Source organism: Ceratotherium simum, chromosome 2 (genome assembly GCF_057802395.1).
Source record: "Ceratotherium simum simum isolate JZ-2026a chromosome 2, ASM5780239v1, whole genome shotgun sequence".
Lineage (NCBI taxonomy): Eukaryota > Metazoa > Chordata > Mammalia > Perissodactyla > Rhinocerotidae > Ceratotherium > Ceratotherium simum.
Window position 1 is genome coordinate 6,340,457 of NC_141901.1, and position 15,393 is coordinate 6,355,849.

General features: G+C 41.2%; 1 protein-coding gene across 1 annotated transcript in view; it reads right to left on the reverse strand.

The window, feature by feature from the left end:
• Positions 1–5,517: 5,517 nt before the first annotated feature.
• Positions 5,518–15,393, reverse strand: part of SELL (selectin L) — a 30,945-nt gene continuing 21,069 nt past the window's right edge. The window contains exon 9 of the mRNA XM_087437811.1: positions 5,518–5,837. Coding sequence (XP_087293937.1) covers positions 5,819–5,837 — 19 coding nt within the window. The 3' untranslated portion in view covers positions 5,518–5,818. The remainder of the gene's footprint in view (positions 5,838–15,393) is intronic.

A 15,393-nucleotide genomic window follows, 5' to 3' on the forward strand; every position in this document is an offset into this window, starting at 1 on the left:
TTGGCTAATTGTTAAGTCAAGTGTTCTATATATGACTATGAAATCAAGCATAGGTGTTTTTTTCAAGAGGATTGCAGGTGAATATACAGTATGATGAAGAAGAAAAGCCTGATATTTGTGAAGCTGGGCTCTTTAAAGATATTGCAGAGTGTAGGGGCAAGCAGTGGTTTCTAATCTCTGGGTCTTCCCTCTGAGCAAGAAGTCTTTTTCTTTTATTATTATTATCCATATATATGTCTATTTTCTCAATTAGTGGATAGTAAAAATAACTACTATCCTGCAATTTTTTAACTTTAATGAGTGTGCCTCATAATAGAAAAGTTTGCAAACTACTCTTGTGGGTGTATGCTTTCTAAAGAGATACTAATTTCCCTAGAACATTCGTAGAGTGCTCCAGAAGTCATTAGCACAATTGTGCAAGTCATGTGCGCCATCAAACGTGCCTTCTGCCTGTCAACTCTAGATCCACATGAAGCTGACCACACAGGCAAAGGTGAGCCCAACGGACAGGCATTTTTGGAGGCTTCTCAGCACATTGAGACAGGGTTGGCCAGTCTGCATCAGGATCTCTGTCAACACTGCTTTCTGAAACGAAACTCAAATGGCTTTCATTTAAGCGGTCAGAATTGATTCAAATCCACATATTTAAGATCCCTTAGTTTTGGGACTTTTCCCATTCTCAATCTCTACCACTTGTCTTCGTGAATCCAAAGCCATTTTGACCATATCCTTGACTCAATCCTATGTTAAGAATAAAGGAGATATGTTCATGCAGAGGAAATATAACAAAGGAGGGACTTTCCTACAAGATGTTTGAATAAAAGAATATTTGCATACACCATATTTAACCAGAACCTTTGTTTTATGCTTTTCCTTTTTGAGTGCTTTGCTACACTCCTTTGCAGTCCCCCTCCCTGTCCCTCGACCCCAGCTAGTCAAAGACCAAAGCCTTGAGGATGTTTCACCTTGGAATCTTCCTGGCCCCACCCTAATCGTCATGCCTGAATAATTACTGTTACTGACTAGTCTCCCTGCTTCCGTTTTTCTCCACTCCTAAACCCTCAGACGTATTCCTCTTCCCAGAATATCATTGTGATCCTGTCCCTCTCTTGCTCAAGTTTTCCCAGAAACTACAGAATAAATTTCACAAGCTTTAGTCTGAGGTTTAAAGCTATTCTATGCCTTTTTCACTGCTGGTGCTCTGCTAAGCCAATAAAACCTGTCTGACATTTCTGATTTTAACATCTTTCTCTCAGCTACTTAACCCACCTTCTGGTTCCTAATTAGATAGACCTCACTCAGGATCTATTTTCACCTATAAGTTCTGCTGCCCTTTGCCAAGGGGCCCCTCCCTCCCCTGAACTGCAGCATCTCTGAGCTGGTAGTTAGAGATGCCTTTTTTCCTTCCACCTCCAGATGCTGGGTCCTTCAGGGCAGGACTCTGCTCCTGTATGTCCACAGCCTCTGGTAACATTTCTTGCAACAGTAAATTTTTAGTAGATGTTTAGTTAGTTAATTGAAAACCACAATCTCGTGCCTTAGGTCTCTCTTCACACTAAAAGTGCCATGTAATTTATCACTCAATAACCCTCTTGAGCATCTACTGTCCTCCAGATAGAGGGGTGATAGATGCTGAGATCAAGAGACACAGCCTGTTCTCTGAAGGTCACTTTCAAGGGTGATTTTGGTGTGAATTGGAAAGGCCACATTCTTTTGGCCTACCCAAGGAGTCCAGCATTTGTATTTGAAATCAAATCAATTTTGAGTAATTTCTTATTCCCTTTTGTCTTCAGCGTTAGATACATAGATCTTTTTAATACCACCTTTCCTTACCTATTAAACAGACGTTTACTAGCCATGTGGATTTTAATAAATTATTTAATATCTCTGAGCCTCAGTTTGCTAAAATTTGAAATGAGAATAATAATACCTGTGGCCAAGGATTAAATTCTCTGAGGCATGTAACCTAGATGTCAGCAAGGGTCTCTCTGTCCCTTAAAATGCAGATACAATGGATTGAAAATGCTGATAATGTGGTAGCCCAAAACCTTCTCTAAGAGTTCTCAAAATTCCCAGAGAGCTTAATTTTCATGCTCACCTTGGTACTGATTTTTCTTCCAAATATTTGTTTCTACCAAAATATTTTGTTCCAATTTTGCCTTTTGTGGCTATTCCTACATATCTACATTTTCCCAAACTAAGGAAGCAGCCCCTCACCTTAAACTCCTCCTTCAAAGCAACCTGCACCAGGTCTGTGTTTCTAGTAGAATGTTTACGGAAGGTTTGCAGTCCCGAGGGAATCACACCATCTTAGTTCGCAGAGGGCAGACTGCCTCCACGGAGTTCTTGCTTCCCACACCTTTTCCAGTTCTTCTCTATCTCCTTCCTTCCCTCTTTTTCCTTCTCATGTCTTCACAGGAGCAAAGAAAACTCACTTTCCTGCATTTTCATACACAGAGCACCCTAGTTATATATTACTGCTGCGTAAGTTCCTGCCATCACTGAGTCTGTAGGGTCTCACCTTTTGCCCTAGAGTCTTGTCAAGAAAAGACAGTTTTCTCCCAATTTGGATTTGGATGCCAAATAAGATCATTGGATGCCAAAATAAGTTTAAGATAACAAACTTTAAAAAAAAATTTGTTACCCTACTAGGATCGTCATCATCGCTACTACTGCTATTAGAAATACTAGAATGGGAAACACTCCTACTGGATCTGTTCCTTGGACCACGCTTCATACCAAGATGCTGAGGAAAGCTTAGTTCCAATAAAATCTTTCAGAGTCATGCAGGGAAGGCTGTATCTCATGAAATGCCGAGAGCCCACTAGATCAGACATAGATCAGACAAGACTGCCAAGGCCAAGGGGAAGTGAAAATCTCATTATTTCTCCTAATAATTTCCCTGTCCCTTGTCATGGGTTATGGGCTGCTTTGGTGGGGGCAGCTTTTCTTTCCTGAATGGGACATGTGAACAGAAGGAAGAAGCAAATTGCTGGAGTCCAGAGAGGGAAATTTTAGAAGAACTTTGGAGAAAAGGGAGATCAAGAGACGAGTTAGCTGGCACAGAATAGGAATTTTGAGGGGAAGAGCATAGATATCTAAAGGATAACTATTAATTTTCCACAGAATGATTTGGATATTAAGCCTCTTTCTTGCCTCATCTATTTCTCATTAAATCATTATGGAGCCAGGTCTGTTTCAGACACGTGTCAAAGAACAGAACATGGTCCTAGGGAGGAGAAGGGGTGAAAACCAAGGCCACGCGTGGGAAGTGTGTGACACTCAGGTGACAGATTTTTCTTATCAGAGTTAAGGTCATAAAGTTAAATCTTAATTTAATGAAATATTTCTGCAGGAAACTAAAATAATACAGCCCAGGCCCACTGTGCTCTCATGAACAAATCCAGAACAATGGATAATTCTGTGTCCCTGGGACTGTCGATTTCATGAAGGCTGGTATTCTGGGTTATGGGAGAAAGGGGTTATTTGATTTAATCTGGAGCACAACTGTGTGAGGAAGATAATGGTGTCCCCATTTCATAAATAAGTCTGAAATTCTGAGAGGCAAATGACTTGCAGGGTCACACCATAGAGGTGGAGGCAGGATTCTAGCTGGGTGGGGGTGACTCCCCAACCCACGCCCTTCCATCTTTCCCCAGCCAGGGTGCTGGGAGCAGAGCTGAGCTCCTGTGGTGAAATCTCAGTGCTGGGTTCCTGTCTGAATATAAGTGAAGGACCCTTTTAGATTAGGTTTCTGATCTCAGGAGAAGGCCTCAAACCTGCATCTACTCCAGCCCTTGCATAGGATCCAGAGTCCTACACCAAAAAGCATGAAAGGCAAGATTTGGGGCGGGGGCAGAGCGGGAATCTACATTTAAGGTTCAGTTCACAAAGCAATTTCATACCTGACTCAGTCATTGCAATATCCCTGTGACACAAACAAGGCATATTTCATTCTTATGTTACATGCAAGGAAACAGGAAACCAAGTCTCGAGGAGGTTAAATCCAAGGTCTTATGAAATTTGTCTTATGAATCTTTATTTCTTTATGAATCTTATGAATCTTTATTTAAGGGGTGTAGCATGACATAATTCCTAAGATCACATGGTAGCCTTAGGACTTAAACACAGAACTGTGTTTTTAAATCTATACGCATCTCACTCCCAAGATGTAGCCTCTACTTGGGTTCTTTGATCCTGATGTCTTAGTTGAATAAGCCCTTGCAATCAGGGCTGCCATGTGAGTCTGTGCAGGTTGTGCACTGTACAACTCTGAGGTATGTATCCTGAGCTACATGAGTGTGAATAGCACATCCTAGAGTTATAATGTACAACATGGAGAATATTTTGCAACAGCCCTTCTTGTAATGCAGAATCTGAGATGGCTTTGTGAAAGGAGAATGTAATTGTTACCAAAAAGTCATTCTCATAAATGTGTGAATTTGTGTGAAAGCTGTGTTGGCCATGGGGCAAGGAGGTATTTCCAACCAGTTTTTACACAGGACCCTATTCTCTTATAAGAATTCAGCCCTTGACGTGAGATGAGTATCTTTTCAGGTCATCACATGCCATGGAGAGAGAGGGTTTGCTGCAACTTACATCAATAGCACACTGTACGCTCTTTCTGATTTATTTGAAAAACATTTATTGAGTGTCCAGTAACGACTAGATACTCCAGTGATGTGGCACAATCTCTGCCATTAAGGAGGGTAGATTTCAATTGGGGATAAAACATATATGTAATAATTTTTAAAATAGTATACTAGGTAACATTTAAAAAAACCAAACTGTATTGAAGTACAAAGTTGCAGGTTACAGACTAGCCTTGCAGTAGGAGCCCAGGAAGGGGAGATTGTCATGGGCTGGACTAGTTAAGGACTAGTTATGAAAGAAGTGGTGAGGGTGGGGGATGCCTGAATGAGTCTTAAAGAATAGCTAGAATCTAGGTAGATGGATAAGAGGATTAGGGGTGGGAAAGGAGGAGCATTTCAGCATGAGCCAATGTTGCCTGCAGCCAGCATTCTGGTGATGGTGTTTCTTTATTAACAATGTAGTGGCCGTAAAAGAAACATTGAATTCAAGAAACCTGGGTGGGCCTAATAAAAAGCGACAGCAAAATCCAGAGATACTGAGCAGGCTATCTCTCTCTTCTCTCCTTTTGTTTGGTGCTCATTAGATGCCATGTGTGGAAGTCAGTCAACTGAGACGGGGAGATGGCTGAAGAGGGTAAGGAGGCTGGAGGCAGTTAAATAGGATGGCCTCCATTTATAGAAGGTGGGGCTACAGGGCAAATAGGACTTTTCCTATTTGGGGCAGAATCCCATTACTTTGCTGGAACTGGAAAGCCCGAATAACATCAATTTTATGAACTTTCTATAAGAATGTGCCCCCACAGTATACTGGAGGTGAAGTGTGATCTGCAACAAAACTGAGCCTGTAATTGCATGTCTCAAATTGTCACTGTCTTTAAAGTCATCAGGTTCAGCATTGAATTGAAACTGCAAACGAGTCAAGAAGGAGAGCAAATTCTGACATCTTTATATTCCACAGTAATCCTTTTCCCCATGGTCTTGTTTTCCATGGGAAAGAGAACAAAAGACTGAGCTATATAAACCATAACTGCAGGCTGGGGGTGGGGGCAGAAGAGGAGCAAAACGGGAGCAGAAGGAGCTGCCGGTGACGGAAATCTCTTCACACGCACTGAAAGAAGCGTGCTTCATCTCCAATGTGGGAGACGCCATGCAAAACTTGTCATGGAGGGATTTGAAGGATCCAGTGACACTTTAGTATCTCAAGAATTTTCTTTCACAGAGGGTGTTTAATACGCACCTTCCATCCTGAATGAAAAACAAGAGAATATAAATTAAACTAAGGAGCTTAAAAATTGCAAAAATTAAAATGTTAGTACTAAAGGTAAATATTCACTAAAGGTAAGATGAGGCGTAAAGGAAATATCTTGCAGATGATTGGGCAAGATGCAAGGCATTCACTAGGGCAAAGGAAGGAGAAGAGAACTCCAAAGTGGCGCTTCTCACACCCTCAGCTGCTTCCTACCCAGAGATGGTGTTTAAATGCGGACTTGGAATCAGCCGGTCTGGGTGGGCCTGAGATTCTGCACCTGCTGCTCACGCTGCTGGTCCACTCCTAGAGAAATTCCTGTGCTACAGGCTTTGGCTTTAGATCTAATGAGTATGAGGAACAGTTGAGATAGATTTCGAGCAGTAGAAAATAGAAGAAGGCGTGCTCAAACGGAGAGAAAAATCAGAGAAAATCAAGACTCATAAAAGGCCTGGTGATGGTTCTAAATGGCTCCTTCTGGTGAGATAATGATTTGAGAAGATGGTCACACATTTCTGTGTGTGACACAGTTGTCTCATTCTTGGAAAAGGTGGGGGAGAACCAAATATGGTATATCTTAATAGCACCTTTCAAAGGGAGAACCAGATTCCGAGATCTGTTCTCATGGTGAACTGCCAGGTTAACCACAGCTCAGCAGCTGCAAACATGCTGCCCAATACTGAGATAAAAATGTTTCTGAAAACAAAAGTTCACGTATACCCTCTTCTGAGGTTGGCATCGTATCTTCCTGTGTATCTTGGGTGTAGCTTTTACCCAGGCAGAATTTAGACAGTAGAAACCAAATGAGGTGATAAACAGAACCAGTTTGCAGAAGAGTCAAAATAACCCAGAAAGAATTGAAACCACAAATGCCCTGTTGGTCATTCACCAACCCAAAGTTAATAAGAATGAGCTCAAGGGCTTTAAAAAAAAAATTGATACACAGTGTTTAGTGTGATGGTGTTCATTTTACCTTTGGCTGGTTCTAGAAACACACCCTACCTCTTCCACCCCACCCTTCCTCAGTGCCATCACACAATGGTTTCAGTGTGAAAAAAAAATCACGTTATTGGAGGGGGAGGGTGTCCGAGAGTAAAACTCCAACCTGGGAATCAAGAGTCCCAAGCTCTAGAAGCATAATGGTTAAAAGCATGACCTTTGGATCCAGATGGGTACAAATCTCAGCTTTGCCATTTATTCAGGGACCTCTGGCTACCTATTTTATTTCTCTGTGCCTCTGTTCCTTTACCTGTAAGACGAGGATGTTAATGGTGCTTGCCCCCACAGGCTAGTAGGCAATATTTAATGATTTAAGACATGTAAAACACTCAGAACTGTGCACAGCACGGAGTTAATGTTTGATAATGTTTACTGTTATTGTAGCCAACTCTGTCACTGGCTCAGGGCCTATGGGAAAGTTATTTAATCAGCTCGGTTATAAGACAATTTGAACACAATGTCCACCAGGATCCTTTCCAGACCTAAAATTCTCTGATTCTGTGAATTCAAGTCACTTTGGTCAATAAACGAGAGGTGTCCTAAGGCAGCTGGGCAGAGGATTCTTCTTTGCTAGGTCCTTCTAGCAATCTGGTGAAGTATTCAAGATCTATATTGACGGTGCCCGCCTTCCCTTCCAACTTGCGTTCACAACTCCTCAATAAACCATGGGCTCCAGGCCATTTCCCCCCTGACTGCTGCATGTGCTATCACAGTCCCAGTACCACACCATTGCTTACACCATCTCCGTCCTCTAGGCTGCCTTCCCCGCTTCTCTGCACATACCTAAGTCCTACCCATTCTTCAAAGACCAGCCAGGTTCCACCTTTATAAAATGTTTTTGTGATCATTGACCTTCTTCCACATTGAAGTCTTTTCTTTAATACAGAATTCATCCACCATTACCATTCTCTGCCTTGTATTTTTTCTGAAATTTTTTTTCTATGTTTCTGTCTTAACTCCTCAACTAGACTATTATATTACTATAATAATAGTCAGGGTCAAGGACATACTCATCTTGGTGTCTCAGTCAAGCTTAGCATTGTTCCAACACAAAGGTGTTTAATAAACAACTATTGATTTCGGCGGAGTCAAGATGGCGGCGTAGGCAGACTCTGAACTCACCTCCTCCCGTGGACACAGCCAATTTACAACTACTCGTGGAAAAATTACCCCTGAGACAGAACTGAAAACTGGATAAGAGGAACTCCTGCAACAACGGACAATCCTAACTGGGGTAGAAGAGGCAGAGACTCCCTTCTGGAGAGGAAAAACGCCACGTTCACAAGCCGCCAGCTTCACGGCCGCCGGGAGCAGCTCACAGGTACGCAGCCTCCCTGGAGACGAGGGGCCCTGAGCCGGGGAGCGCCCCCGCTGTGGGCATTTTGTGGACCCAGCACAATCGACACCAGCGGCATAATATCTGACTTTGCTGCTACTAAAGCATTGGGGAGCACCCCCAGAAAACCCGGTTCACAAAGAAACTAAAACTGGCTCTTAAAGGGCCCACGCACAAACTCACCCCTTCCAGAAAGCATCCTAAAATCACCAGAAAGAAAGGTGCACAGTGCTTCGGTGACAAGAGACTCACCTAATAGGCCCTGAGTGCATCTCGGTGAGGGGTGAGACCTCTCCAGGGACTGGGACATTGGCGGCGGCCATTGTTGTGGCCGGGTGTGAGCGTGCTGACACAGACGCCATTGGAGTTTTCCCTGAGACCTGCTAGCCCAGGGTCTGCTCCACCAGCTAGAGCACCGATTTAATCCAGCTCAGCCAGGGCAGGCAGCCCACCCTAGAGACTGGCCCCACCCAACAACAAGCCCTCAGGCAACGTGTGGGCCTGCATAGATTGGTGACTGGATTCTCTGCAGCCTGGCAACTGAGCTGACTTGAGCGGGGCAGGGTGTGCATAAGGAGCGGGTGGAGAGTGTGGGGTAGTGGCGGAGTGTGTGGGGCTCCCGCCGTGGAGAGACTGGGTCCGCTTGGGGAGGTCGGGGCGCTCACATGGGGCAGGACTGTGTTGACTGTGTGTGTGGACCTGTGGGCAACAGGCCTTGTCAGCTGCAGAAGACTTGTGCTTCTCAGAGACCCACATAGGAGGTTTGCCCCACCTTCCAAAGCCTGAAACAATTGGGTGCTCCTGTGCCTGAGGCCAGCCCCACCCAGCTGTAATCCTCAGAGAGCTGACAAGAGACCTAATAGGCTAGAGGTTTACAGCAATTGTAAGGCCCTGAGCCTAACAACCTGCCACACTGGGGGCCTACTCACTTAAAAGAAATACTGCAACACAAATGTGGTATTAGAATTTACAGCCAACTGTGCTGGGGCTCCCCACACCTGATAAAGAGACTGAAGGGCCCACAACAACTACAAGCAGCTGAGCATTACAACAGCTGGCCAGGAGCATAACGCAGCCTCTCTGGGCACCTATAGGGAGAGCTAACAGGCCACAATAGAAGGACACACGTAGCCCACATAGGGGCCACCCCTGGAACATTGAGAACTGAGGGAAGCACACTGGAAGCCTCCTAAGGCATCACTTACATAAGGTCACCTATCCAAGAGCAGGAGACGTAGCTGACCTACCTAATACGTAGACACAAGCACAGGGAAAGAGGCAAAATGAGGAGGCAAAAGAATACATTCCAAGTAAGGGAACAGGACAAAACCCCAGAAAAGGAACTAAGTGAAACAGAAATGAGCAACCTACCTGACAGAGAGTTCAAACTAAGAGTGTTAAGGATGCTCACTGATCTGGGGAGAAGAATAGATGAACTCAGTGAGAATGTCAACAAAGAAATGGAAGATATAAAAAAGAACCAATCAGAAATGAAGAATACAATACTGGAAATGAAAAACTCATTAGAGGGACTCAAAAGCAGAGTAGAGTTTACAGAAGAACGGATCAGTGAGCTGGAAGAAAGACTAGAAGAAATTACCCAAGGTGAACAGGTAAAAGAGAAAAGAATTAAAAAGAGTGAGGACAGTCTAAGGGACCTCTGGGACAACATCAAGCGCACTAACATCCGTGTTATAGGTGTCCCGGAAGGAGAAGAGCGAGACAAGGGGGCAGAGAATCTATTTCAAGAAATAATAGATGAAAACTTCCCTAACCTAAGGAAGGAAACAGACATCCAGGTACAGGAGGCACGGAGAGCCCCAAACAAGATAAACCCAAAGAGGCCCACACCAAGACACATCATAATCAAAATGTCCAGAATTAAAGATAAAGAGAGAATCCTAAAAGCCGCAAGAGAATGTCAAGTTACATACAAAGGAAACCCCATAAGGCTATCAGCTGACTTCTCAGCAGAAACCTTACAGGCTAGAAGAGAATGGCACGATATATTTAAAGTGCTAAAAGGAAAAAACTTACAGCCAAGAATACTCTACCCAGCAAGGTTATCGTTCAAAATGGAAGGAGAGATAAAAATTTTCCCAGATAAGCAAAAATTAAAGGAGTTTGTCACCAAGAAACCAGTGTTACAAGAAATGTTAAAGGGACTGATTTAAGGGGAAAAGAGAAGACCAGAAATAGGAAAAATTATCTATTTCCACGATTAGAACGTAATGGATACAAATGCACAAAAAAGAGGTTAGATATGATATCAAAAACATAAAAGGAGGGAGGAGGGTAGTTAAAGACTACAGCTTTCAGACAGAGGTCAAAGTAAAGTGACCATCAATTCTGTATAGAAGAAGTAAGGAACAGAGGAGGACTACTAAAACACTGAGGGAAAAAAAAAAAGAAGTTAAAAAATGGCAGTAAGTACATACTTATCAATAGCTACTTTAAACGTCAATGGACTAAATGCCCCAATTAAAAGGCATAGGGTGGCTGACTGGATAAAAAAACAAGACCCATATATATGCTGCATACAAGAGACACACTTCAGACCTAAAGACACTCACAAACTGAAAGTGAAGGGATGGAAAAAGATACTCCACACAAATGGCAATGAAAAGAAAGCTGGGGTAGCAGTACTCATATCAGACAAAATAGACTTTAAAACAAAAACTGTAAAAAGAGACAAAGAAGGGCATTACATAATGATCAAGGGAACAATCCAACAAGAGGATATAACACTTGTAAATATCTACGCACCCAATGTAGGTGCACCTAAATATATAAAGCAGTTATTAACACACATAAAAACAGAAATAGACAGTAACACAATAATAGTAGGGGACTTGAACACTCCACTTACACCAACGGATAGATCATCCAAACAGAAGATCAATAAGGAAACATTGGCCTTAAACGACACACTAGAACAGATGGACCTAGTAGATATATACAGAGCATTCCATCCAAAAACCGAAGAATACACGTTCTTTTCAAATGCACATGGAACATTCTCCAGGATTGATCACATATTAGGCCACAAAACAAGTCTCCATAAATTTAAGAAGATTGAAATAATACCAAGCATCTTTTCTGACCACAACGGTATGAAACTAGAAATCAACTATAGGAAGAAAATCAGAAAAGCCACAAATACATGGAGATTAAACAAAATGCTACTGAACAACGACTGGGTTAACGAAGAAATCAAAGAAGAAATCAAAAAATACGTGGAGACAAATGAAAATGAAAATACGACATGCCAGAATTTATGGGATACAGCAAAAGCGGTTCTAAGAGGGAAGTTTATAGCGATACAGGCCTATCTCAACAAACAAGAAAAATCTCAAATAAACAATCTAAAAATGCACCTAAAGGAACTGGAAAAAGAAGAACAAACAAAGCCCAAAATCAGTAGAAGAAGGGAAATAATAAAAATCAGAGCAGAAATAAATGAAATAGAGACCAAAAAATAATAGAAAAAATTAATAAAACCAAGAGGTGGTTCTTTGAAAAGATCAACAAAATAGACAAACCTTTAGCTAGACTCACCAAGAAAAAAAGAGAGAAGGCACAAATAAGTAAAATCAGAAATGAAAAAGGAGTGGTTACAACAGACACCTCAGAAATACAAAAGATTATAAGAGAATACTATGAAAAACTATATGCCAACAAATTCGACAATCTGGAAGAAATGGATAAATTCTTAGAATCATACAACCTTCCAAAACTGGATCAAGAAGAAGTAGAGAATTTGAATAGACCAATCACCAGTAAGGAGATCGAAACAGTAATCACAAACCTCCCCAAAAATAAAAGTCCAGGACCAGACAGCTTCCCTGGTGAATTCTACCAAACATTCAAAGAAGACTTAATACCTATCCTTCTCAAACTCTTCCAAAACATTGAGGAGGGGAAAAGCTCCTAACTCATTCTACGAACCTCACATTACCCTGATACCAAAACCAGACAAGGACAACACAAAAAAAGAAAATTACAGGCCAATATCACTGATGAATATTGATGCGAAAATCCTCAACAAAATACTAGCAAATCGCATACAACAATACGTTAAAAAGATTATACACCATGATCAAGTGGGATTTATTCCAGGGATGCAGTGATGGTTTAACATTCGCAAATCAATCAACGTAATACACCTCATTAATAAAATGAAGAGCAAAAATCACATGATCATCTCAATAGATGCAGAGAAAGCATTTGACAAGATCCAGCATCCATTTATGATAAAAACTCTGAATAAAATGGGTATAGAAGGAAAGTACCTCAACATAATAAGGACCATATATGAGAAACCCACAGCTAATATCATCCTCAATGGTGAAAAACTGAAGGCTATCCCTCTAAGAACAGGAACCAGACAAGGATGCCCACTGTCACCACTCCTATTTAACATAGTATTGGAAGTCCTAGCCAGAGCAATCAGGCAAGAGAAAGAAATAAAAGTGATCCAAATTGGAAAGGAAGAAGTGAAACTGTCACTATTTGCAGATGACATGATTTTATATATAGAAAACCCTAAAGAATCCACCAGAAAACTTTTAGAAGTAATAAACGAATATGGTCAAGTTGCAGGATACAAAATCAACATACAAAAATCAGTTGCATTTCTGTACACTAACAACGAAGTAGCAGAAAGAGAAATTAAGTATACCATCCCATTTACAATTGCAACAAAAAGAATAAAATACCTAGGAATAAACTTAACCAAAGAGGTGAAAGATCTCTACACCGAAAACTATAAAACATTGCTGAAAGAAATTGAAGAAGACACAAAGAAATGGAAAGATATTCCGTGCTCTTGGATTGGAAGAATTAACATAGTTAAGATGTCCATACTTCCTAAAGCCATCTATAGATTCAATGCAATCCCTATCAAAGTTCCAACAACATTTTTCACAGAAATAGAACAAAGAATCCTAAAATTCATATGGAACAACAAAAGACCCCGAATAGCTAAAGGAATCCTGAGAAAAAAGAACAAAGCTGGAGGTATCACACTCCCTGATTTCAAAATATACTACAAAGCTATAGTAACCAAAACAGCATGGTACTGGCACAAAAACAGACACACAGATCAATGGAATAGAATTGAAAGCCCAGAAATAAACCCACACATCTATGGACAGCTAATCTTTGACAAAGGAGCCAAGAACATACAATGGGGAAAAGAAAGTCTCTTCAACAAATGGTGTTGGGAAAACTGGATAGCCATATGCAAAAAATGAAATTAGATCCTTACCTTACACCATACACAAAAATTAACTCCAAATGGATTAAAGACTTGAATGTAAGACCTGAAACTGTGAAAGTTCTAGAAGAAAACATAGGCAGTACACTCTTCCACATCGGTCTTAGCAACATCTTTTCAAACACCACATCTGACCGGGCAAGAGAAACAATAGAAAAAATAAACAAATGGGACTACATCAAACTAAAAGGCTTCTGCACAGCAAAGGAAACCATCAACAAAACGAAAAGACAACCTAACCATTGGGAGAAGATATTTGCAAACCATACATCTGATAAGGGCTTAATCTCCAAAATATATAAAGAACTCATGCATCTCAACAACAAAAAAACTACCAACCCAATTAAAAAATGGGCAAAAGACCTGAACAGACATTTCTCCAAAGAAGATATACAGATGGCCAACAGACACATGAAAAGATGTTCAAAATCACTAACTATCAGGGAAATGCAAATCAAAACTACAATGAGATATCACCTCACGCCCGTCAGAATGGCTATAATTAACAAGACAGGAAACAACATGTGTTGGAGAGGATGTGGAGAGAAGGGAACTCTCATACACTGCTGGTGGGAGTGCAAACTGGTGCAGCCACTATGGAAAACAGTATGGAGGTTCCTCAAAAAATCAAGGATAGAACTACCATATGATCCAGCTATTCCACTGTTGGGTATTTATCCAAAGAACTTGAAAACACCAATTTGCAAAGGTACATGCACCCTTGTGTTCATTGCAGCCTTATTCACGATAGCTAAGACTTGGAAGCAACCTAAGTGCCCATCAAGGGACGAATGGATAAAGAAGCTGTGGTATATATACACAATGGAATACTACTCAGCCATAAGAAACGACGAAATCTAGCCATTTGTGACAACATGGATGGACATTGAGGGTATAATGCAAAGTGAAATAAGTCAGAGGGAGAAGGCCAAATACCGTATGATTTCCTTCATTAAGTAGTAGATAATAACAACAATAAACAAACACATAGGGACAGAGATTGGATTGGTGGTTACCAGAGGGGAAGGGGGGAGGGAGGAGGGTGAAAGGGATAATTCAGCACATGTGTGTGGTGATGGGTTGTAATTAGTATTTTGGTGGTGAACATGATGTAGTCCATGCAGAAATAGAAGTACAATGATGTACACCTGAAATTTTTGCAATGTTATAAACCAATGTTTCTGCAATAAACAAGGAAAGAATTATAAAAAAAAAATAAATAAATAAAATAAAATAAAATATATATTATTTCAATGTAAAAAAAAAAGAAAAAAAAAACAACTATTGATTGATTCATTGTAAAAATCAGTCAACCGTTCAACTTCACATAGCAATTAGCTTTATATGATAATTAACTTAATGCTAATACTCTTCCTGACAGCATCTCTTCCTGTCCCCCAAGGGAACTGATCTGCTTCCATCTAGTGGAAATTAAAAAACAGGTGGTTCCTATGACTAGAAAATAACTCCGGGTAGATTGTGCCAGAAAAGACTTTCACTCAGTGGTTGTGAGCATGAAAGAAAGCTTTATATCTTGTGGATTTCCTGCCCACAGAGACAGGGAGCCCAGCCTAGAGAAGGATCTAGGACCCCATCTACACTATCAAATGGAAGATAGGGCAATAAAACAAAATAGAATAGAAGAACCTCCACTGACCCTATGTACCCATCCAGTTCCCCGCCCCGCCCAGCCCCCAACTCGCTTGTTTGCTTCTAGCCAAGCTGTTTAAAAGAGATGACTGACATGTTCTGCCTCTAGTTTCTCATCCGCGCTGATTCCTCCACCCCTGGCTATCAGACTTCTGTCCTGACCTCAACACAGAAAACAGTCTCCCCACCGATACCCGTTATATCCAGTGGAAACTTACTGGTTCTCCTGGCAGCATTTCAAACAATTTCCATTTCCTTCTTTCCTTAGCATTCTTTTTTTTTAATTTTTGTT